We start from the raw sequence: 24,035 nt of genomic DNA, 5'->3' as shown, positions 1-24,035 counted from the left end.
TTTAAAGTAATGTTTGGAACTCTAACATATGCTTTTCTAAATATATACTGATATAAAAGACGTAAAAAAATTGCCTAAGTGAAAATGTTTTGTTTTTTTCTAACATGCCAAGTAAAGTAGAACTAAAGTCAAAACTTTTTTTTTTTTGTTTTTTGGATAAGGGAGAGTTATAACCCCTTACAGGTTTATTTTTTTTTTTTGCCATCTGTGTCCCGTTGGGGAAATCTCCCTTCACTTCCTGTACCATAGCCAAAACAGGAAGTAAGAGGAAATCCTTGCAAATTAAGGGGCTCCGTTAGGCCCCCCCCAGGTCACCAGGACTAGTGCTCCCATTAGAACATGTCCCCTTTATTACTTTTATGAGGACAACCCAAAATGTGAGATTTCCTTTTACTTTCACTTTCAATGATAATGGTAAACAGAGAGAGGGTGCATCTCCCTAACAGGGGCCAATAAAAACCTGGCAGGGTTTCTAATCCCAATCCACTCTATCCAACCCTAAAGAAAAAGTTATACCTTTAGTTATACTTTAAGCTGCACACTTTTTTAACATAATGTCGTTTTTGATTTATATTTTAAATTCTTTTGTTTTAGCTATTTGTCACTTTTATAATGAAACACATTTCATCATATTAATTCAGTTTTAATTCAGGTGTAATAAATGCAATGACATTTTAACATAGAGCAAAGTGTCTGTCAAGGTTTTGAAAAAAAGCAGAGGCTGCTGTTTTTAGATTATCCACAAGGTGGTGATCTCACTTTTTGTCGGTGAACTGCACAGACAGGAAGTGATGTTATATGTAAACAGGAAGTTCCAGGTGAGAGGTGAGTTGGGAGGAAGTAGAGAGGAGACATTGCTGGAACTGGCAGCAGAAAAGGTAATAAGATATTATTTTATATTTATAATCAGTAACCTCCCATCATGTCCGTCCTCTTCCACCATAGTCACCGTGATGTCTTTTATCTTCAACATCCAGAGCCTCTGGTTTATAGACCAGATACATCCTAAATATAGAGCCATTTATCCAACTGTCCATCCAGAGCCTCTGGTTTATAGACCAGATACATCCTAAATATAGAACCATTTATCCAACTGCGTGGAAATGCATTCTTTTTTTATTCTTAAACCAGTAAGGATCATAGAGTCGAGTCAGACGGCCACATGCAGCCCATAAAACATCAGTTTGACTTGCCTGATCTAACTCTTCTATCCAAACCTAGAATGAGAAGTTTTGGTGGGAGTTGCCCTTAAAAGGAAATCTCTGCTTTCAGACCATAGACACATGAGGCCTGGAGACAATCTTCATCCCAGTGTAGTGCAAATAATTATGAGTTTATTTCTTGACAGGGAGGAATGTCCTGTATAGATCACATGACAAAATCGATAAGGATGGTCCAAGACCAAAGACAAGTGACTGAGAGGATATTGGACCTCACCCTGGAGATCATCTACCTGCTATCTGGAGAGGTGAGGAAGATTCTGGGAGGTCACATGACATCACTATTATCTCTATTATTAAAGCACAGACCTGACCCGGGAGGTGAGGATGATTCTGGGAAGTCATTGGTGATTTTTTTTTTTCATTTTACACAGGATTATAAAATAGTGAAAAAGATGTCTGGGGATCCTTTAACACCCAACAGATGTCTTCATGGGGCATCACCCATTACAGAGTCTCCGCCTCACTGCCTGACATCAGATAGAAAAGAGAAGAAGATTCTAGATGTCATTAAGAAGATGATTGAGTTGTTGACAGGAGAGGTGAGCGGTGCCGGGAATTCTGGGACATTATCCAGTAACAGACAAGGGATGTGTCTGGATGGTGACTGTATCATTGTGTGTGTCAGGTTCCTATAAGGTGTCAGGATGTCACTGTCTATTTCTCCATGGAGGAGTGGGAGTATTTAGAAGGACACAAGGATCTCTACAAGGACATCATGATGGACAATCAGCCGCCTCTCACATCACCGGGTAAGAGGAGACTTTATTGTAAAGGAGAGAGCAGTACAGAGGGTCCACCTAGATCCCCCATCATCTGATAAACACATAGAAACAATGTATTCAGTCAGTGTGTGTGTTTCCTACAGATGGATCCAGTAATGGGAACCCACCAGAGAGATGTCCCTGTCCTCTGTATTCCCGGGATTCCACACAGGAAGGTCACACCATCCCTTACCATCATCTGGTAGGTGGGACTAAGCATATAGATCTAAAAATGTATTCTGTGCTTTTAAATGACATTCTTCTATGTAAGCTCTTGTTTTTGTTTATTTTTACAAATCTGTTTCACCCTATTCAGGATGAAGAACTGAAAGACCTCAATCTTGTGATTAAAGAGGAAGAAGAAGAGACGTTGGTGAGTGGAGATGATTATGAGATGATTATGAAATCTAAACAGGATGAATCTTCTCTACATATGGACACAAGTAAGTAATAAATCATCCCAAGTCCTCAGGCCCAATTAGGGCGTAAAAATATTTAAGGAAGTTGTAGGGAGTTCCTTGGCAAACCAGAGCCGGGAACCACCAGGTTATCCAATCACTTTTCCTCCCATTTAATTGCCAAACATTCCTGTTTAGCCACCGCTTATTTTTTTCATCTGTAGTTAATTTTTGTTGAGAGAAACAAAAAATATCCTGAAGCGCTACAAAGGACGGTAGGGGTCATGTATGATTGGATTTAGCTGTGACATAAACAATCCGTGGTTGATAATGATCAAACTCAGTGCAGCTGGCACAACACTGGAATAATGTGGAACAAACAAAAAGAACTATAAGCAACATTCTATGAGTAAGATCCAAAGTGTAGTAGTCAAAAAAACAGGCACTTGTAACCATGGAGTGATGATCCAACAATGTTTATTCCATCATAGATATGATGAGCTGATGCGAAGTCTAAAATTAAAGTCTAAAAATCAGCTGGGAAGCAGATATAAAAACAATGATGTAATGGACAGATAAAAGTTATTCAACATTAGGTGGGGAAGAGGGGTGAACAGACATCCGGGGGGCTCACTGGTATCACATGGGGGGCGCCAATGCCCATGTTGAAAAAGATGGAAACCGGTCCCAAGGAGCCCAGAGGCTGTAGAAGATGGTGATATAGCAGGGTCCAATATGGATAAAGCTGCTAGGAGCGGAAGGATAGAGGGCCATGTATGTCCAGACTGGGAAGGTGTGAGGTTGCCTGGATGTGGCCAAATCACAGGGCATGCGCGCGAAACATGTACGTCACGGCAACAGCACAGCTGAGGTCACCTGTGGTAACGTTGAATAACTTTTATCTGTCCATTACATCGTTGTTTTTGTATCTGCTTCCCAGCTGATTTTTAGACTTCAATTTTAGACTGTGCATCATCTCATCATATCTACGATGGAATAAATATTGCTGGATCATTATTCAATGGTTACAAGTGCCTGTTTTTATGACTACTACACTTTGGATCTTACTCATAGAGCGCTGCTTATAGTTCTTTTAGTTAATTTTTGTTGACTGAGAAGATCGTGGGATGCTTCTCACTATGATAGAACATCCCTAAGTCCTATATCAGAGGCGTTCTTCTGAAAATGAAATTCCTTTGGAAAATTGGACTCTAGAATTAGACTCTAGAAGTTCCATGAAGGCCTTTTCAGCATCTGTGTGTCACTCAGTCAACAGCACCACCAAGATGGCAAAATTAAGCGCAAACTGTCTGCAGTACCCGACTATGACCAGGAACACATGCACTTGGGTTTTTGGTGAGGAGGCAATGAATGTATAGCCTGTACCTTCCTGACTTGGTCTTATGAAGTCCCCTCTGGCACAGCCATTCTTTGATCTTATATAGTTCCCCATTTCAGTTTGTGCTGCTGGCCTTTTATTTAGAAAGTTTAGGTAGCCATTTCCACAAGGGTGTATTCCTTTACCTCTTCCTTTTTACTTCAGTTTCTACGAGAGGAGCATTTTTTAATACCAAGCTCTAGATGGCACTTTAATATCCTACATGCTATGGGTCAAATATGTCAAAAGGTCAAACATTTGTTAATCTCTATTGACATAGCTTTGGGTATGGTGATTGACAGGAGCTCCTATAAAACAATGGCAATAGATGAAATTGTGTACTTTGCCCAGATATACAACAATTTTATCTATTTCCTTAGTGTACTTTCTAATACAATAAGGAAATAGATAAAACTGTTAAGATCAAAGAAGGGCAAAGACAGCATGTGGCACAGCCCTTCTTTGATCTGACGGAATACCCCATTTTAGCTTGTGTTGCTGGTCTTTTTATTAAGAAAGTTTAGGTAGCCATTTCCACATGGGTGTATCCCTTTACCTCTTCCTTTCTACATCGGTTTCTATGAGAGAAGCATTTTTTTTTAACTCCAAACTCTAGATGGCACTTTAGTATCATACATGCCATGGGTCAAACATGTCAAAAGGTCAAACATTTGTTAATCTCTATTGACATACAGTAGCTTTGTGCTCAGCGTTTGATACAAGCTCCTATAAAACAATGGCAAAAGTTGAAATTGTGTACTTTGCCCAGATATACAACAATGTTATCTATTTTCTTATTTTATTAGAAAAGACAGCATGTGGCACAGCCCTTCTTTGATCTTATGGCGTTCCCTTTTTCAGCTTGTGCTGCTGGCCTTTTATTTAGAAAGTTTAGGTAGCAATTTCCACATGCGTGTATCTCTTTACCTTTTTCTTTGTATATCAGTTTCTATGAGAGAAGCATTTTTTGTCTTCAAACTCTAGATGGCACTTTAGTATCATACATGCCATGGGTCAAATATGTCAAAAGGTCAAGCTATTGTTAATCTCTATTGACATAGCTTTAAGTCCAATGTTTGACAGGAGCTCCTATAAAACAATGGCAGACGTTGAAGTTGTGTACTTTGCCCAGATATATAATTTTATCTATTTCCTTATTGTATTTTATAATACAATAAGGATAGAGATACAATTGTTAAGATCAAAGAAGGGCTATGCCACATGCTGTCTTTTCTAAGACAGCATGTGGCGCAGCCCTTTTTTGATCTCATGGAGTTCCCTTTTTTCAGCTTATGCTGCTGGCCTTCTATTTAGAAAGTTTAGGTAGCCATTTCCACATGGGTGTATTCCTTTACCTTTTCCTTTCTACATTAGTTTCTGCGAGAGAAGCATTTTTTAACTCCAAACTATTGATGGCACTTTAGTATTACACATGCCATGGGTCAAATATGTCAAAAAGTCAAACTATTGTTAATCTCTATTGACATAGCTTTGGGTCCAATGTTTGACAGGAGCTCCTAATAAAACAATGACAAAGGTTAAAATTGTGTACTTTGCCCAGATATACAACAGTAGTATCCATTTTCTTGTATTCAAAGACAGCATATGGAAACGTTGTTCCAATGGCATTTGTTCGATAAATGTTCACACAAGAAAACACATATGATTTCTGAATGTAAGGCATAAAGAGTACTTCAGATGGATGCAATGTTTGGAATATCTCTGAAGGACATCCTTTCTTATCTCCAGATTATGATGACATCCCACAATACCTTCCAGGAGTAAATGCCGGTAGAAAAAATATACAGAGATCATTGGATCCCTCTAATCTTCGGAAATCATCTGATGTATCACATACTGTAAAATCTCACAGTACGGAGAGGTCAACAGACCCATCCAATCCCAAGGAATTTTCATTAAGTCGTGAAGGGGTTTACACAGTTGAGAGTTCGTGGTCATGTTCGGTGTGTGGGAAATACTTCAGTAAAAACTGTGACCTTCTTAGACATCAGAGAATTCACACGGGTGAGCGTCCTTATTTATGTTCAGAGTGCGGGAAAAGTTTTAGTCAGAAAGGAAGCCTTCTTAGACACCAGAGAATACACACGGGCGAGCGTCCTTATTCATGCCCAGAGTGCGGAAGATGTTTTAATCAGAAAGGAAGCCTTCTTAGACACCAGAGAAGCCACACAGGTGAGTGTCCCTATTTATGTTTGGCGTGCGGGAAATGTTTCGCCGAGAAAAAAGAACTTCTTATACACCAAAGAATTCACTCGGGAGAGCCGCCTTATTGATGTTCAGAAGGCAGGAAATTTTTTATTTGCAATAGAGACTGTCTTGAACACTAGAGAATTTACACAACTGAGTGTCCCTATTCGTGTGTAAAAGTGCGGGAAATGTTTCTTTATGAAGCAAGAGATGCTTATACACCAGAGATGTCATACGGTTGAGCGTCCTTTCTCATGTTCAGAGTGCGGGAAATGTTATATTCACATAGGAGACATCCTTACACACCTGCAAAATCGCATGGGTGATCATCCTTATTTATGTCCAGAGTGTGGGAAATGTGTTATTCAGAAAAAGAATCTTCTTATACACCAGAAAAATCACACTGGTGATCATCCCTATTCATGTCCAGAGTGTGGGAAATGTGTTCTTCAGAAAAAGAATCTTCTTATACACCAGAAAAATCACACTGGTGATCATCCCTATTCATGTCCAGAGTGTGGGAAATGTGTTATACAGAAAGTGAATTCTCTTACACACCAGAAAAATCACACTGGTGATCATCGTTTAGTCATGTCCAGAGTGCGGGTAATGTTTAATACAGAAAATGAATGTTGTAACACACCAGAAAAATCACACTGGTGATCATTTTTTTCGTGTCCAGGGTGCGGGAAATGAATTATTCAGAAAAATAATCTTTTTACACACCAGAAAAATCATACTGGTGATCAGCCTTATTCATGTCCTGAGTGCGGGAAATGTTTTATACAGAAAATGGTGAGTGCCCCTATTAAGTTTTAGAGGGAAGTGCTTCCTACAAAAGAACACTTAATTATACACCAGACAATTCGCACAGGTGATGGACCTCATTTGTGTCCAGAGTGTGGGAAATGTTTTATCCGGAAAGGGAACCTTCCTATACACCATGGGGGTCACACAGGGAAGGATCCTGTGGGAAACATTTCACTTGGAAAGAAAGTATTGCTAGACACTAGGCAAAGAGCCTTTTTTATGTTGAATGCGCGGGGAATGTTTTACACCTCAAGGAAATCGAATTAGACATCAGAGAACACACTATAAAAAAAACAAACAAAAGAGGGTGCACCAGCCTAGTGCATTATCCCACAGCATTTCCTAATTAGAAATCATGATTAATAATACAAACGTATGAAAATTTATTTTTTATCGAGCCACTCATTTGTAGCACAGTAGTCCTAAACTCAGCAGTCGCCAAAATATGGGGGAACCTCGTCAGGATCCCGACTGGCTGACGCGTTTTGAAGGCATCGCCTTCTTCATCAAAGCCCAGGGCTGCAGACGAGCGTCGAGTAAGTGATTTTTATAATGAGTGCGGCAGACATGTAAACCCGGGATCTCTACAGATACGAATATATCAGGGAACATTGGCAATCCCACTACCTTCATATTCTCTAGGGGGAGGATAAAACCAAGTTGTCACATCACAGAGTATTTGTGGTTTGATAATTATAGACCTGTAGGGATCAAAGCTGAACTCCAGGAATTCAGCAACTTTGTAAAAAGTGCAGGCCTACTATGGGTTATGTCCAATTAGGTGCCTGCCACCTCTTGGACTTACCCCTTTAATTTAGATCTGATGGTTTATTGTGCTCCAGGAAGATAACATCCGGAGCTCTGGCACTGGATGATCTGGTCTCTGCTACTTTAAGTGTAGAGTCGATGCAGCTGCTTTGCCCTCCCCTTCTCCTGCCCAATCACAGAAGCCTTTTAATATGTGAACTCATTCACGAATTACAAAGGCTTCTGTGAATGGGCAGCAGAGGGAAGGGACAGGCATAGTTGCTCTGTGTGCTTCTTTCCTCTCATTCCTGAGAGTATCCTCCGGGAGTGCAATAAACCTGTCAGATGTAAATGATAGAGATAAGGCCAGCATGCGGCATGCATCTTGTTGGGCTTAACTCATTTTATAAGGTTGCTGAATTCCTGGAATTCGGCTTTAATTTACAGTAAGACAACAGCATGAAACTGTGGTTATACATGGGCAAACATGGCAATTGTTGAAATACATGGGCAACACACTGGCAATTGTTAAAATACATGATAGAGATAAGTCCAGGAGGCGGCATGCACCTCATTAAATTTACCACTTTAATTTAGAGTTGACAAGTTTATTGTGCTCCAGGAAGATAACTTCTAAAGCTCCATCACTGAACGCTCTGGTCTCAGCTCCTTTAAGCGTAGAGTCGATGCAGCTGCTGTGCCCTCCGCTCCTCCTGTCCAATCATAGAAGCCTTTGTAGTACGTCAACTCATTCACAAACTACAAAGGCTTCTGTGAATGGGCAGCAGAGGAGAGGGGCAGGCATAGCTTCTTTGTGTGCTTCTCTCTTCTCATTGCCTGAAGTGTATCCTCCTGGAGTGCAATAAATCTGTCAAATGTAAATGATAGAGTGATAGAGATAAGTTCAGGATGCGGCATGCACCTTGTTGGACTTAACGCATTTCATAAGGTTGCTGAATTCCTGGAATTCGGCTTTAAATTACAGTAAGACAACAGCATGAAATTGGTTATACATGGACATACATGGCAATTGTTGAAATACATGGGCAACACACTGGCGATTGTTGAAATACACGGGCATCAGACTGGCAACTGTGAGAAAGAAGTAGCCAACAAAGAACGTCAGCACACTGGCTATCATGACAATACATGGACAGCCCTACCAATACCCAGGCAACAAACCACGGGAGCAGTACATAGGCAATTAAATGTTGGAATATCCAATCAGAATTTGTACTTGAAATTGTAAAATGAACTTTTATTTAAAGTTTCTCTTGGCAGTTGCAGATCATCACTCTACTGAAGGAGCTGAATTTTGATTGGTCCTGCCGATATGTAAACAAATTGATATATAATTCCGTTATATAAAATTTGATGTAAATTCAATCTTAGTTTTATTGTAATGTTAATCAGATATTCTGGTTTTCTAAAATAAACAAGAAAGCTCTACGCTTTACAATATTTCGTTAAGAGTCTTTTTTTTTAACAAATTATGATAATGTGGTAAAGCTGCTGCTATACATTTATGATACAAACTGTGACAAATAATGCAAAATTCAAAAGCAGCACGGTTTACATCTATGTAAAAAGATTAGGGCTCATAAACATCATAAGCCAGTATCCCCATGATAGCAGGCTGATCATGCACACCAGGCTTTGGCCGGCACTCCAGTGCGATGACTTCACGTCCAACCTGTTTCCTCAAAAATGACGTAGTCGGGGGACTCTGCTAAATTGGGTTTATCACGCTCATTCTTTATATACTGCCCACTATTAGTACACAAGACAAGGCATTGACTTTAAAGACACCGGAAATGGATGACTTCATCATGTGGTTAAACACGATCAATACAATCCAAAAAATGTTATAGTGGATTAGCGCCATCATGTGGATAAAAATCAAAACTAAAAACAACACTCATCAGCCTGCTAAAAATAGGATTGCAAATCATATAAATTCATATAGAAAAATGGAAAATCCACAGTGGAGGGCACTAGTCATTTTAGGGGCATGGATATGGTTTACTGGTTCCCAACTTCAAAGGCATAAATTGTGTTACTACCCCAATAATCCAGTTCAGCAGGGAAGGCTATCTTCCAGTGACCTGATCATGGACCATGAGGAGAATAGGGCTGATCACAGTTGAGGGGAAGGAAGAAGATGGTGTTGTCTGAAGGGAGAAAGGAGGTAGAGCGGGAGTGATCCTAGACAGTGGAGAGAAGAGGGAGAAAGTAGATGATCGTAGTTGGGGAAAGAGCAAGCAAGCAGTGGAACCTGACAGAATAGAGGAGCCTGAAATTTATTTGATCATTGACCATGGGGAGAGGCAATAATGGCAGAGTAGGATCTGACCAGGGATGAGAAAGAGAGGAGGCAGTGTGTGAGCTGATCAAGTACTGAATGATATAGAGAGAAGGCAGAAATTAGATGGGCATGGATGGGGGGAGAGATAGGAAGCAGTGGGATCTTCCAGAGAATAGAGGAGACTGAACATACGCTGATTGTGGACCATGGAGAGAAAAGTTGAGCTGATCATGGTTAGGGAGAAGTGGAGAAGTTAGTGGTGGCTGAAGACAGGGGAGAGTGATAGGTTTCTGAGGAGTGGAAGAGACCTGAACAGCAGCTGATCACTGGTAGTGGAAACAGAGGAAGGACCAATCACAAAACATGAAGAAGGGGTGGAAGAGGTTTCAGCTTTAGACTTGGCCTGGGAAAGGTGTATCCACATTTTGTCAGATTCGAGACCAAGAATGTGAGATGGTCTTGAACGTCAAGCACAGCAGACTCAAGGAAGCATTTTGGCAGGCAGTGGGATGGTACCCATAATTGGAAAAGAAGAGCAATTGAGAAGTGGCAACATGAAGAGCATTGTTAAGAGTGGAAGTAATCCTGGACAAGGGAGAGGCATCAAAAACTGGGTAATCATAGTTGGGGAAAAAGCAAGGAAGCAGTGGGGTCTGATGGAGAATAGAGAAGTCTGGGCTTTCTCTGATCTTTGACCATGGGAAGAATAGGTAGAATGCGGCTGATCACTGGTGAGGGTGAAGTAGAGAAGGTGGTGGTGGTGACTGGGAGAAGAGGGAGGTAGAGTGAGAATGATCTTGGACAAGGGAGAGGAGTCAAAAAGTAGGTGATCATAATTGGGGAAATAGCAAGGAAGCAGTAGGATCTGATGGAGAATAGAGGAGTCTGTTGGTTTCTCTGATCATGAACCATGGGAAGAATAGGTAGAATGCGGCTGAACACTGGATAGGGTGAAGTAGAGAGGGTGGTAGTGGTGGCTAGGGGAAGGAGGGGTAGAGTGGGAGTGATCCTGGACAAGATAGAAAAGGAGGCAGAAAGTAGATGATTATAGGTGAGGAAAGCTAGGGGAAGCAGAGAGATCTGACAGAGAATAGAGGAGGGTGAACATTCTCTGATCATGAACCACGAGGAGGGCTGACCACAGTTGAGGAAAAGAGAGAAGATGGTGGTGTGTGAAGGAAGGAGGGAGGTAGGGAGAGAGTGATCCTGGACAAGGGAGAGAAGAGGCAGAAGGTAGACGATCGTAGTAGGGGAAAGACAGAGGGTAGAGGAGGCTGAACTTTCTCTGATCATGGACATGAGGAGAATAGCTGGAATAGGGCTGACCGCAGTTGAGGGGAAATGAGAAAATGGTGGTGTCTGAAGGGAGAAAGGAGGTAGAGTGGGAGTGATCCTGGACAAGGGAGAGAAGAAGGAGAAAATAGATGATCGTAGTTGGAGAAAGAGCAAGCAAAAAGTGGAACCTGACAGAGAATAAAGGAAGCTGAAATTTCTCGGACCATGGACCATTGGAAGAGGCAATAAAAGCAGAGTAGGATCTGACCAGGGAAGAAAAAGAGAGGAGGCAGAGTATGAGCTAATTGAGTACTGAGTGATATAGAGAGAAGGCAGAAAATAGATGGACATGGATGGGGAAAGCAGAGGAACCTGCCAGAAAATAGAGGAGTCTGAACTTACTCTGATCTTGGACCATGGGGAGAAAAGGTAGAGTGGAGCTGATCATGGTTAGGGAGAAGTGGTGAGATTGGTGGTGGCCAGAGGGAGGATGAGAAGGGGAACTGATTGTGGACAAAGGAGAGTGATGACTAATTATTTCTGAGGAGTGAAAAAGACGGGAACAGCCGCTGATCAGTCATATCCCACTGGTAGAGGAAACAGAGGAAGGACCAATCACAAAGTATGAAGTGAGGGGTGGCAGAGGTAATGTCTTTTCTGTGTCATAAACCACTTTGCAACAATGGGAATTTTTTAAAATGGAAAATTGAAAATGGAATACAAGTGTATATGTGTATATGTGTGTGTATATATATATATATATATATATATATATATATATATATATATATATATATATATATATATATATAATGTATTTATTTTTTTTAAATCAGATGCCCTGTAGAAAAAAAGGGTGGTTATGTTGCACAGTATATATACGCAAAGGTTTATCACACCCATGTTTTCATGTAAAAAATACACAAAAAATGCTTTAGTGCATGCAAACACAACATAATACACAATTTTTTGTAAAATATAAAATATGAGGTTGTGTTGAGTAAAGACATACCAAACATGTCAAGCCTTAAAATTGTTAAAAGCCTTTACAGGTCATCACTTTAGAGGTAACCATGAATGATGGCCCTAGAATTATTGTTCTGGATCTGACTTTGACGAAAATACCTTGCATGTGTAGTGCAGTTCGTGTGTACATACACGTACGTGGCTCACACATATGCATTTGCCTTCACATGTGTGCATGGGGCAACAATATTTGCTCACAGCAAAGTACATAAGAATTTTCAAAACACAATTATGTGTATATAATTTTTTAAGTATTCTTTATACTTTATTTACTGCATGCTTTTAACATAATGTCATTATTCAGTCTTTTTTTCATCTTTAGTTTAAATTGTTTAGGGATTTAAAACACATTTTATTAAATTTCTACAATATGCAAAATAATTAGGAATGCATCAAGAAGAAGCTGTCAATATATTAAAAATTGGCTGCAGTTTTAAAATTCGACCCAAGATGGCGATCTCACTGATTGTCACAGGAATGCGTGGACAGGAAGTGATGTAAGATGCAGATAGGAAGTTCCGGGTGAGAGGTGAGTCGGGAGGAAGTAGAGAGGAGACATTGCAGGAACTGGCAGCAGAGGAGGTAATAAGATATTTTTTTTATATTTACACCCAGTAACCCCCCGTCATGTCCGTCCTCTTCCTCCATAGTCACCGTGATGTCTGTTTATGGTAGAGGTCCATTTTCAATATAGAGGCAATTATCCAACTGTCCATCCAGAGCCTCTGGTTTATAGATCAGCTACATCCTAAATATAGAACCATTTCTCCAACTTTTACTCCAGAGTCTCTGGTTTATAGACCCAATACATTCTAAATACAGAACCATTTATCCAACTGTCCATCCAGAGCCTCTGGTTTATAGACCAGATACATCCTAAATCTAGAACCATTTTTTCAACTGTCCACCCAGAGCCTCTGGTTTATAGACCAGATATGTCCTAAATATAGAACCATTTATCCAACTGTCCATCCAGAGCCTCTGGTTTATAGACCAGATACATCCTAAATATAGAACCATTTATCCAACTGTCCATCCAGAGCCTCTGGTTTATAGATTGGATACATCCTAAATATAGAACCATTTATCCAACTGTCCATCCAGAGCCTCTGGTTTATAAACCAGATACATCCTAAATATAGAACCATTTATCCAATGTCCATCCAGAGCCTCTAGTTTATAGACCGTATACATCCTAAATATAGAACCATTTATCCAACTGTCCATCCAGAGCCTCTGGTTTATAGACCAGATATTTCCTAAATATAGAACCATTTAGCCAACTGTCCATCCAGAGCCTCTGGTTTATAGACCGTATACATCCTAAATATAGAGCTATTTATCCAACTGTCCATCCAGAGCCTCTGGTTTATAGACCAGATATGTCCTAAATATAGAACCAGTTATTCAACTGTCCATAAAGCTCTCTCAGGGTTGTTGGCTCTCATAACTGTGAGATAATGGACACCATGTCTTCTCTGGATCAGGATATGGGGAGGAAGAAGACTGATCTACAGTACAAGTTCTAATCAAGGCAGCAGAAAGAATGAACATCCCTACAGCACATAGAACAAGGGATAAAGCTCCTGATTTTCAGGATTTGATGGAAGTGATGCTGCAATTCTGTACCTCAAAGTATCTTAGTGGAGGATTTTTTTATTTTGGTAGAGTTGGCTGTTAGGGTGACATCAATGTGCACATTGGGTAAAAATAAGGTGCGCCGAACTAAGTGTAGAGATTAAGCCATAGGAGATTAATTATGCAAACGGCCAAATGGGTACTCACATAACATGAGAAAATAAAGAGCATGGTAATCAATGTCCTGGGTCACTGCGGGAGCTCCGTGGTGAGTGGCTGGCGATATGGCATCAGCAGGATGATGTGACAGCTAGCCAGGTCTCTGCCTCACAGTGGATGGAACCAACGTTGAACGCAGTGTAGAATGTGATTGGGGTATTCAGAGCTGAACCGAATGTGTTGTCAGGGCATGGGGATCAATCAGGTGACGTGCCCTGACGTCACATCCGGTTCAGCTCCGAGTACCCCGAGCGTGTTCTACGCTGCGTTCCATGCTGGTTCCATCCACCACGAGGCAGAGACCTGGCTACCTGTCACATCCACTCACCATGGAGCTGCCACAGTGACCCAGGACATTGATTACCACGCTCTTTATTTTCTCATGTTATGTGAGTACCCACTTGGCCGTTTGCATAATAAATCTCCTATGGCTTAACCTCTACACTTAGTTTGGCGCACCTTGTTTTTTTCCCTTTGCTTCCATTTAAGAGAACTGCTTCACTCACAGGGGAGCCACAAGTGTATTTTCTTGTAACTTCAAGGACATTGTAAACTTTTAATCTCCAGGATTTTGTGTACTTTCATATGGATCCTTTCTCATGATGGTACACTTTCTTATTATTAGATCCTGAACTGACTATGGCAATTGTTCTTGCACCATTCTTTTCTGTTTCTTTCAATGTGCACATTACATGCAGTGTTCAGTGACACTTATAGGATGGGGCTCACAATATAGACATTCCCGGCCACTGTGCACACAGAACAACGTCATGTCTACATATCCTCCATCATACATGGTCAATGATTCTCTTCAATTCCCATAAGGTGTCAGGATGTCACCGTCTATTTCTCCATGGAGGAGTGGGAGTATCTAGAAGGACACAAGGATCTCTACAAGGACGTCATGATGGAGAATCAGCCGCCCCTCACATCACCGGGTAAGAGGAGACTTTATTGTAAAGGAGAGAGCAGTACGGAGGGTCCACCTAGATCCCCCATCATCTGATAAACACATAAAAACAATGTATTCAGTCAGTGTGTGTGTTTTCTACAGATGGATCCAGTAATGGGAACCCACCAGAGAGATGTCACTGTCCTTTGTACTCCCAGGATTCCACACAGGAAGATCACACAATCCCTCACCATCATCAGGTAGATGGGACTGAGCAACTGTAACTTTTAAAGCATTGTAAGCTATCAGAGGACATTCTCTTATTGTAAGCCCTTGTTCCTGTTTACATGTATTATGTCATCTTTGGGGTTTAGGGTGAAGAACGGAAAGACATCAAAGTTGAGATTAAAGATGAAGAAGAAGAGAGGTTGGTGAGTGGAGATCAGCAGTCTATGGAGGAGGGGGAGATGATTATGGAAAGTAAACAGGAGGAATCTTCTCTACATGTGGGCACAAGTAAGTAATCAACACCAAATGCAGAAACTGTTCACATTTTTATTTTCTAATATGGGTATAAAGTATCTATTTACATTAGATGAAAAAATGTATATGTCTATCCAAGTCATCCTAAAGAAAAATAAAAATTTCAAAGCAGCAGTTGATCCATAGGACAAGTAGAATACCCATATACAGCTCAGCCTAATCTTCTTTAGAGTAATAGAATTCCTTCCTGATTCCAATAAACTATTCCCTGGATCAACAATCTACAATGTTTTTCCTTCAAATATTATTAGGTATTTTTAGTTTTTGTAAAAAGAAACACATCCAGTCATTTTTATAGTAATATACTAATTGATTGAGAACCAGACTATTCTTCATCCGCAGAGCTCTAATACAAAGCACCCCTTCCGTATACAGAGGTGAAACTTTTTTTTTTTTTTTTTTTTAATTACTTGCAATCTGTGCTGCTCTTGTTCAAAATAAAGAACATCACCTCCTTCTGTACAAGAAAGTCTGAGAAACCTTATTACTGACAGTAAGAACGTCATCAATGTATCTACCCCACTGCCCAATGTACTGTGTGTATTGTATACCATATGAAAGAATAATCTCTAGTCCTCATCAGAAGAAAACAAATATATTTACAACACTACCCAATGTTCCCAACAAATGAGGAGGAGATACTGTACACCATATGAAAGGTCCATCTCCATTCCTCAATATAATGTCATGTTCCCAACAAATGAAGAGGAGATACTGTACACCATATGAAAGGTCCATCTCCATTCCTCAATATAATGTCATGTCCCCAACAAATGAGGAGGAGATACTGTACACCATATGAAAGGTCCATCTCCATTCCTCAATATAATGTCATGTTCCCAACAAATGAGGAGATACTGTACACCATATGAAAGGTCCATCTCCATTCCTCAATTTAACATCATGCTCCCAACAAATGAGGAGATACTGTACACCATATGAAAGGTCCATCTCCATTCCTCAATTTAACATCATGCTCCCAACAAATGAGGAGGAGATACTGTGCACCATATGAAAGATCCATCTCCATTCCTCAATATAATGTCATGTTCCCAACAAATGAGGTGGAGATACTGTACACCATATGAAAGGTCCATTTCCATTCCTCAATATAATGTCATGTTCCCAACAAATGAGGTGGAGATACTGTACACCATATGAAAGGTCCATCTCCATTCCTTAATATAATGTCATGTTCCCAACAAATGAGGAGGAGATACTGTACACCATATGAAAGGTCCATCTCCATTCCTCAATATAACGTCATGTTCCCAACAAATGAGGAGAAGATACTGTACATTATATGAAAGGTCCATCTCCATTCCTCAATATAACGTCATGTTCCCAACAAATGAGAAGGAGATACTGTACATCATATGAAAGGTCCATCTCCATTCCTCAATATTATGTCATGTTCCCAACAAATGAGGTGTAGATATTGTACACCATATGAAAGGTCCATCCCCATTCCTCAATATATGGTCTTGTTCCCAACAAATGAGGAGGAGATACTGTACATCATATGAAAGGTCCATCTCCATTCCTCAATATAAAGGTTTTCTACCTGATGAGATGAATACACTGTACAGATGATCTCTTATATCACATCCACAGTCTTTTGACAGCTTATTAAAGCATTACATACACTCAGTATTATGGCCTGCTCTTTGCTGGTGTCAGGAGTCATATGTGAGGCCCCTGTATCTAGTAAATGGTCCATCACTGTTGTGCACCACATGAAAGGTCTATCTCCGTTCTTCAGTATGTTGTCATGTTTCCAAGAAATGAGTTGGAGGAAGGTCAATCTCTGTTCTCACAGTAACAACGTCATTACTACAAACAATGTTATCCAGTGCGGTTGGGTGTGTCGTAACCTTCATCTGGTTTGTATTGATATTTTATGTTATGATTGCACCCAATTCCATACCAGAGCTCTGAGATGCTGTAGAGCAGCCATTCTCAACCAGGGTTCTGTGGAACCCTGGGGTTCCTCCAGAGGTTCCTAGGGGTACCTTGAGCTGTGGCTGATGAACCACCTATTTGATGATGATGCAGAGTTCAAGGTTCAGGACCACTTAGCAAAGCCCAGCAGCATGACACCAAATATCTTTTTGGCTGTCTTTAAGGGTGGCATTCTAAACACCACTTTATGGGGGGGCATTCTTCCTATTGACCACTAATATAAGGAGCATTGTTCCTATTGAGCCCTGATGATTTGGTTTTAGTAAGGGTTCCTCGAGACATGAAAAGTTTTTTTGGAGTTCCTCTAGGGTTAAAAGGTTGAGGAAACCTGCTGCAGAGTGTTAGACCAACATACTGTATATGACTTCTGAATGAAAGGCATAAAGAATTATTATAACATTTAAACGTTGATTTCCAACAGGTGGACACTATGTCCTGAATAATGTATCTTCAGAATATAAAGGAGAAGAAAATCCCACCACACAACGTTCTCCAGGAGAAAACCCCAGTACACAAACACATCATAGACCTTATTATTTGGAGAGATCAATGGATCCCTCTAATCCTGAGGAATCTTCTGATAAATCACATACTATTACTCCAGATATACATCTGGGATCTCACAGTACAGATACATCAACAGATCCATCTAAACTCAAGGGGTCTTCCAGCCATGAAGGATCCCACACAGGAGAGCGTTCCTTGTCATCTACAGTGTCTGGTGAATTCTTTCAAAGAAACCAGAGAGCCTCCTACACACCAGGAAAGTCCAAGAGTGATTATCCTTTCTCATGTTCAGAGTGCGGGAAATGTTTCGGCCAGAAAGAAAACTTCCTTAATCACCAGAAGTTTCACACGGGTGAGCGTCCTTTCTTATGCTCTGACTGCGGTAAATGTTTCAGCGATAAGGCAACCCTTCTTACCCACCTGAAGATTCACACAGGGGAGCGTCCCTATTCATGTCCAGAGTGCGGGAAATGTTTCATTCAGAAAGTAGAACTTGTTAATCACCAGAGAATTCACACCGGAGAGCGTCCTTTCTCATGTTCAGAGTGTGGTAAAAGCTTCATTCAGAAAGGAAACTTTCTTAATCACCAGAGAACGCACACCGGTGAGCGTCCTTATTCATGTTTAGAGTGTGGGAAAGGTTTCATTCAGAAAAGTAGTCTTGTTGTTCACCAGAGAAATCACACAGGTGAGCGTCCTTTTTCATGTTCGGAATGCGGGAAATCTTTCACTCAGAAAAGCCAGCTTGTTATACACCAGGGAATTCACAAGGCTGAACGTCCTTTCTCCTGTTCAGAGTGTGGGAAATGTTTCCGTCAGAAAGGGAACTTTCTTAGTCACCAGAGGAGTCACACGGGTGAGTGTCCTTTTTCATGTTCAGAGTGCGGGAAATCCTTCACCCAGAAAAATCAACTTGTTATACACCAGGGAATTCACAAGGGTGAGCATCCTTTCTCATGTTCCGAGTGCGGGAAATGTTTCAGTCATAAGGGGAGCTTTCTCAGTCACCAGAGAAGTCACACAGGTGAGCGTCCTTTTTCATGCACAGAGTGTGGGAAATGTTTTAGTCACAAAGGAAACTTTCTTAATCATCAGAGATGTCATACAGGTGAGCGTCCTTTTTCATGTTCAGTGTGCGGGAAATGTTTCAAAGAAAAAGGACATCTTCTTAAACACCAGAGAATTCACACGGGTAAACATCCCTTTTCATGTTCAGAGTGCGGGAAATCTTTCACTACAAAAGGAGAACTTCTTGTTCACCAGCGAATTCACACTGGTGAACGTCCTTATTCGTGTTCAGAGTGCGGGAAAAGTTACATTCAGAAGGGAAAACTTCTTCTACACCAGAGAACTCACACGGGTGAGCGTCCCTATTCATGTACAGAGTGCGGGAAATGTTTTATCCAGAAAGGAGATCTTCTTAACCATCAGAGAATTCACACGGGGGAGCGTCCTTATTCATGTTTAGAGTGTGGGAAATCATTCTCTGTAAAACACAGACTTTACTTACACCAGAGAAGTCACACAGGTGAGCGTCCGTTTTCATGCTCAGAGTGCGGGAAATCTTTCACTCGGAAAGATAAACTTGCTGCGCACCAGAGAATTCACACAGGTGAGCGCCCTTTCTCATGTTCAGAGTGCGGGAAATGTTTCAATGAAAAAGGCTACCTTCTTATACACCAAAGAATTCACACGGGAGAGCGCCCCTTTTCCTGTTTAGAGTGCAGGAAATCCTTCAATCAGAAAGGCGAACTTCTTATTCACCAGCAGATTCACACCGGTGAGCGACCTTATTCGTGTTCAGAGTGTGGAAAAGGTTTCTCCCGGAAGGATATACTTGTTACACACCAGAGAACTCACACGGGTGAGTGTCCTTATTCATGTTCAGCGTGTGGGAAATCTTTCACTGAGAAACGATCACTTGCTGGACACCAGAGAACTCACACAGGTGAGCGTCCTTATTCATGTGCAGTGTGCGGGAAATCTTTCACTCAAAAACGCTCACTCGCTGGACACCAGAGGATTCACCTGGAATAACAACTTTTATGTTCAGACATGGGGAGTGTGGTAAAAATAACCACCAGAGAACCACATGTAATGTCCTTTTATGTTTAGAGTGCGGGAAAGGTTTCAGTTACAGAAATTCACTTATTGCACACCAGGATATTCACAAAGGCTAATATTTTTTCAAATTTGCTTATTTTAAAGTGATGGATAATAGAACTTTTTCTTGGGGGGTGATGTGATATACAAGACTATATACAAGATTTCAGTAATGAGAACGATATCATTAGCAGTAATCATGAAGAATCGTTCTTGCCAAATACATCCCTGGGAATTACAGACCAGTTAGCCTAACATCAATAGTATGCAAGCTCTTGGAGGGGATGATAAGGGACTATATACAAGATTTTAGTAATAAGAACGGTATCATTAGCAGTAATCAGCATGGATTCATGAAGAATCGTTCTGGCCAAACCAATCTACTAACCTTCTATGAGGAGGTGAGTTGCCATCTAGATAAAGGAAGGCCCGTAGACATGGTGTATCTGGATTCTGCAAAAGCATTTGACACAGTTCCCCATAAACGTTTACTGTACAAAATAAGGTCCGTTGGCATGGACCATAGGGTGAGTACATGGATTGAAAACTGGCTACAAGGGCGAGTTCAGAGGGTGGTGATAAATGGGGAGTACTCGGAATGGTCAGGGGTGGGTAGTGGGGTCCCCCAGGGTTCTGTGCTGGGACCAATCCTATTTAATTTGTTTATAAACGAATTAATGATGGGATGGGATAAACAGTTCAATCTCTGTATTTGCAGATGATACTAAGCTAAGCAGAGCAATAACTTCTCCGCAGGATGTGGAAACCTTGCAAGAAGATCTGAACAAATTAATGGGGTGGGCAACTACATGGCAAATGAGGTTCAATGTAGAAAAATGTAAAAGAGTGCATTTGGGTGGCAAAAATATGAATGCAATCTATACACTGGAGGGAGAACCTCTGGGGGGATCTAGGATGGAAAAGGACCTGGGGGTCCTAGTAGATGATAGGCTCAGCAATGGCATGCAATGCTAACAAAGCAAACAGAATATTGGCATTAAAAAGGGGATCAACTCCAGAGATAAAAGATAATTCTCCCGCTCTACAAGACTCTGGTCCGGCCGCACCTGGAGTATGCTGTCCAGTTCTGGGCACCGGTCCTCAGGAAGGATGTACTGGAAATGGAGCCAGTCCAGAGAAGGACAACAAAGCTAATAAAGGGTCTGGAGGATCTTAGTTATGAGGAAAGGTTGAAGAGACGCTTGAGAGGGGATATGATTTCAGTTAACAAATACCGTACTGGTGACCCCACAATACGTATAAAACTTTTTCGCGGAAGAGAGTTTAACAAGACTTGTGGCCACTCATTAAAATTAGAAGAAAAGAGATTTAACCTTAAACGTAAAGCAGTGGTTCTCAACCATACTTGTGCTGTGACCCCTTGATAAAATTTCCCAAGTTGTGGGGACCACTAACAGTGTGTTGTCAGCACCCAAGGCAAGACAAGGAATTTGCGCCTCTAACCCAGTATGTTTAGTGGTCCCTGAGTCCCTTCCACTCGTACAGTATTAAAACCCCTTATGATACATTTTAGGATGTACCACTCTCTCTCTTTGTTCTCCTTTCTTTCCCTTTTATCTCTCTCTATCCTAATTTCTTGTCCCCCCCCCCCCATTCCTCTCTCTAGCCGGCTTTCTTGTTCTTTCTCTCCCTTTTTCTTTGTCCCTCCCCCTCTTTTCCTCTCCCTTCCATGTATTCTCTATTTTTATTCCTTCTTTTACTCCTTGGTGGGGGGAGTTGTGGCGAGTGGCAATGCTGGGGGGGAGCTCTGATCAGCCAACTTAGCTGCTCTTGATCAAGGTCATCTGCTGATCTGAGAACTGTAGTGGGGAATTTTAATGGCAACTCTAATCACAGGTAGTGTTACTCACTGTGTCTCCGACTTTGTGGTGTCTCGTAGCAGTGACACCTGTGCCGAAATCAGGAGATAGGGTCTCCTCCAGCCCCTCCAACTTCACATTCCTCAGCAGTCAGCTGACCTCTAGTCTCTGCCCCCCAGCCATACCGTGAACTGAACGGGCAGCTGCAAAAAGGCTGGGAGAACGGTGTGGGCTTTAGGAACAGCCTAGGATTCGGTGACCCCTGGCAAATTGTCATTCGACCCCCAGGCGGTGGTCTCAGCGGGGAGCATTGATAGTTTCAATAAACTATTAGATAAGCACCTGAACGACCGCAACATACAGGGATATACAATAATATTGACATATAATCACACACATGGGTTGGACTTGATGGACTTGTGTCTTTTCGACCTCACCTACTATGTAACTATGTATGAATGCTGATGATGATCCCTCAACCTTGTATTTTTTGAAGACCTTCTCCTTTGCTTTTATATGCATTTTTACATTGGAGTTAAGCCATCCTGGACTTTTGTTCGCTCTTTTAAATGTATTACCCAATGGGATGCATTGGCTAATGCCCTTATTTAATATGCTCTTAAAGCAAACCCATCTCTCCTCCGTGTTCTTTGTTCCCAAGATTATATCCCAATTCATGCCTTCTAGCAAGGTTTGTAATTTAGGGAAGTTGGCGCTTTTGAAATTCAGTGTCTTTGTATTCTCCTTATTTTTCCTATTTGTGTGATTTATTCAGTTTTTCGGTCTTCTTTCTTTTGTTTAGCAAAAAAGAAAAAATCCAGTGGTGAATAAATACCACCAAAAGAAAGCTTTATTTGTCTCAAAAAAAATAATAAAATTTTCATATGGGTATAGTGCTGCATGACCGCGCAATTGTCATTCAAAGTCTGACAGCGCTGAAAGCTGAAAATTGGCCTGGGCAGGAAAGGGGTGAAAGTACCCGGTAGGCAAGTGGTAATCATGTATTCTGATTTTCTAAAATAATAAAAACAAAAATAAAATACTCTACATTTTACAATATTCTGTTTGGAGCCTTTTTGAAAAGTAACATAACTTTCAGATGATTGGTGATTGGAATGTACTCAGTTCGTAGAGAATCATCCATTGGTGTTTTATTAGTGAAATGAAGAGTGCAGAAGGTCCAGTTCCACGTGTGTTTGCTAACTACAAATCCCATATAGACTATTCCCATTGCCGCCATCTTGGTTCTCCATAAATGTCAGCTCCATAAATGTCACAATCATTATCTTCATCAGTGATCCAGAGGTCATACCCATCAGTGGCTTATAATGTATTCTTTTATATCAGTGGTAAGCAAAGGAGGGACCTTCTTACGTTACCAGTAAGCTGAGATTAGCCCTGATTACGTTGAAGAAGTGCCTCCCTATATTGAAGGTCAATGTGAAGAATGTCCCATAGATTGGAGATCAGAAAATAATTTACCTTTTGTGGTGGTCAGTGGTAAGAGTGCTCTTTTTAGAAAGCCAAACAGATCTTTGTGTAGCGCTACCCCTGTAGTGGCCGTTGATAATGTCTGGTTCTGCCCTAATAGTACAGAGGCTACCCACCACCACAAGCACCAGTCCATGCACACCAGCTCCAGTAACTCAGTCTAGGGCAGGGGTGTCAAACTCAATTTCGTTGCAGGCCACATCAGCATTATGGTTGCCCACAAAGAGCCAGTTGTATTTTGTAAGACCATGTATGCAGGGTTCAGGGGTGCACTATGTACAGAGTGCAGAGTTCAGGAGTACGCTATGTGCAGGGTTCAGGAGTACACAATGTGCAGAGTTCAGGAGTACGCTATGTACCGAGTGCAGGGTTCAGGAGTACACAATGTGCAGAGTTCAGGAGCACACTATATACAGAATGTAGGATTTAGGAATACGCTCTGTAAAGAGTGCAGGGTTCAGGAGTATGCTATGGATAGAGTGCAGGGTTCAGGAGTACGCTATGTACAGATGGCCAAGTTCAGGAGCACGCAACGTACAGAGTGCAGGGTCCAGGAGTACACTGCATACAGAGTGCAGGGTTCGGGAGTACGCTACGTACAGCGTGTAGGGTTTAAGGGTGTATTATGTACAGTGTGCAGGGTTCAGCTCTCTCTCACAGGCTGTCCACATCTCACCTCCACCCTTCCTCCTTTGACCTCTGGTCATCAGTGGGTAGAATGTCCCCTTACATTGGTCATCAGTGGGAGGAATGTCTCCTTACATTGGTTATCAGTGGGAAGATGTCCCC

At 41.3% G+C, this 24,035-nt stretch overlaps 1 protein-coding gene across 1 annotated transcript; it reads left to right on the top strand.

The window, feature by feature from the left end:
* The first annotated feature begins 803 nt into the window (after window positions 1–803).
* On the top strand, window positions 804–23,371 carry LOC141106865 (uncharacterized). The gene is given in 17 exon segments (XM_073597792.1): window positions 804–878; window positions 1,349–1,468; window positions 1,595–1,762; window positions 1,849–1,972; window positions 2,089–2,186; window positions 2,301–2,427; window positions 5,510–6,044; window positions 6,149–6,158; window positions 6,698–6,763; window positions 6,830–6,964; window positions 12,700–12,713; window positions 14,754–14,866; window positions 14,983–15,080; window positions 15,195–15,336; window positions 17,747–18,048; window positions 18,050–18,092; window positions 18,095–23,371. Coding segments are annotated over 16 exon segments (3,864 nt in total). The 5' UTR covers window positions 804–878; window positions 1,349–1,354; the 3' UTR covers window positions 19,870–23,371.
* Window positions 23,372–24,035: the final 664 nt, after the last annotated feature.

This window comes from Aquarana catesbeiana, linkage group LG08, assembly GCF_042186555.1.
Source record: "Aquarana catesbeiana isolate 2022-GZ linkage group LG08, ASM4218655v1, whole genome shotgun sequence".
NCBI lineage: Eukaryota > Metazoa > Chordata > Amphibia > Anura > Ranidae > Aquarana > Aquarana catesbeiana.
Note: the sequence above shows the minus strand (reverse complement) of the source record. Positions and strands in the feature narration are given on the sequence as shown.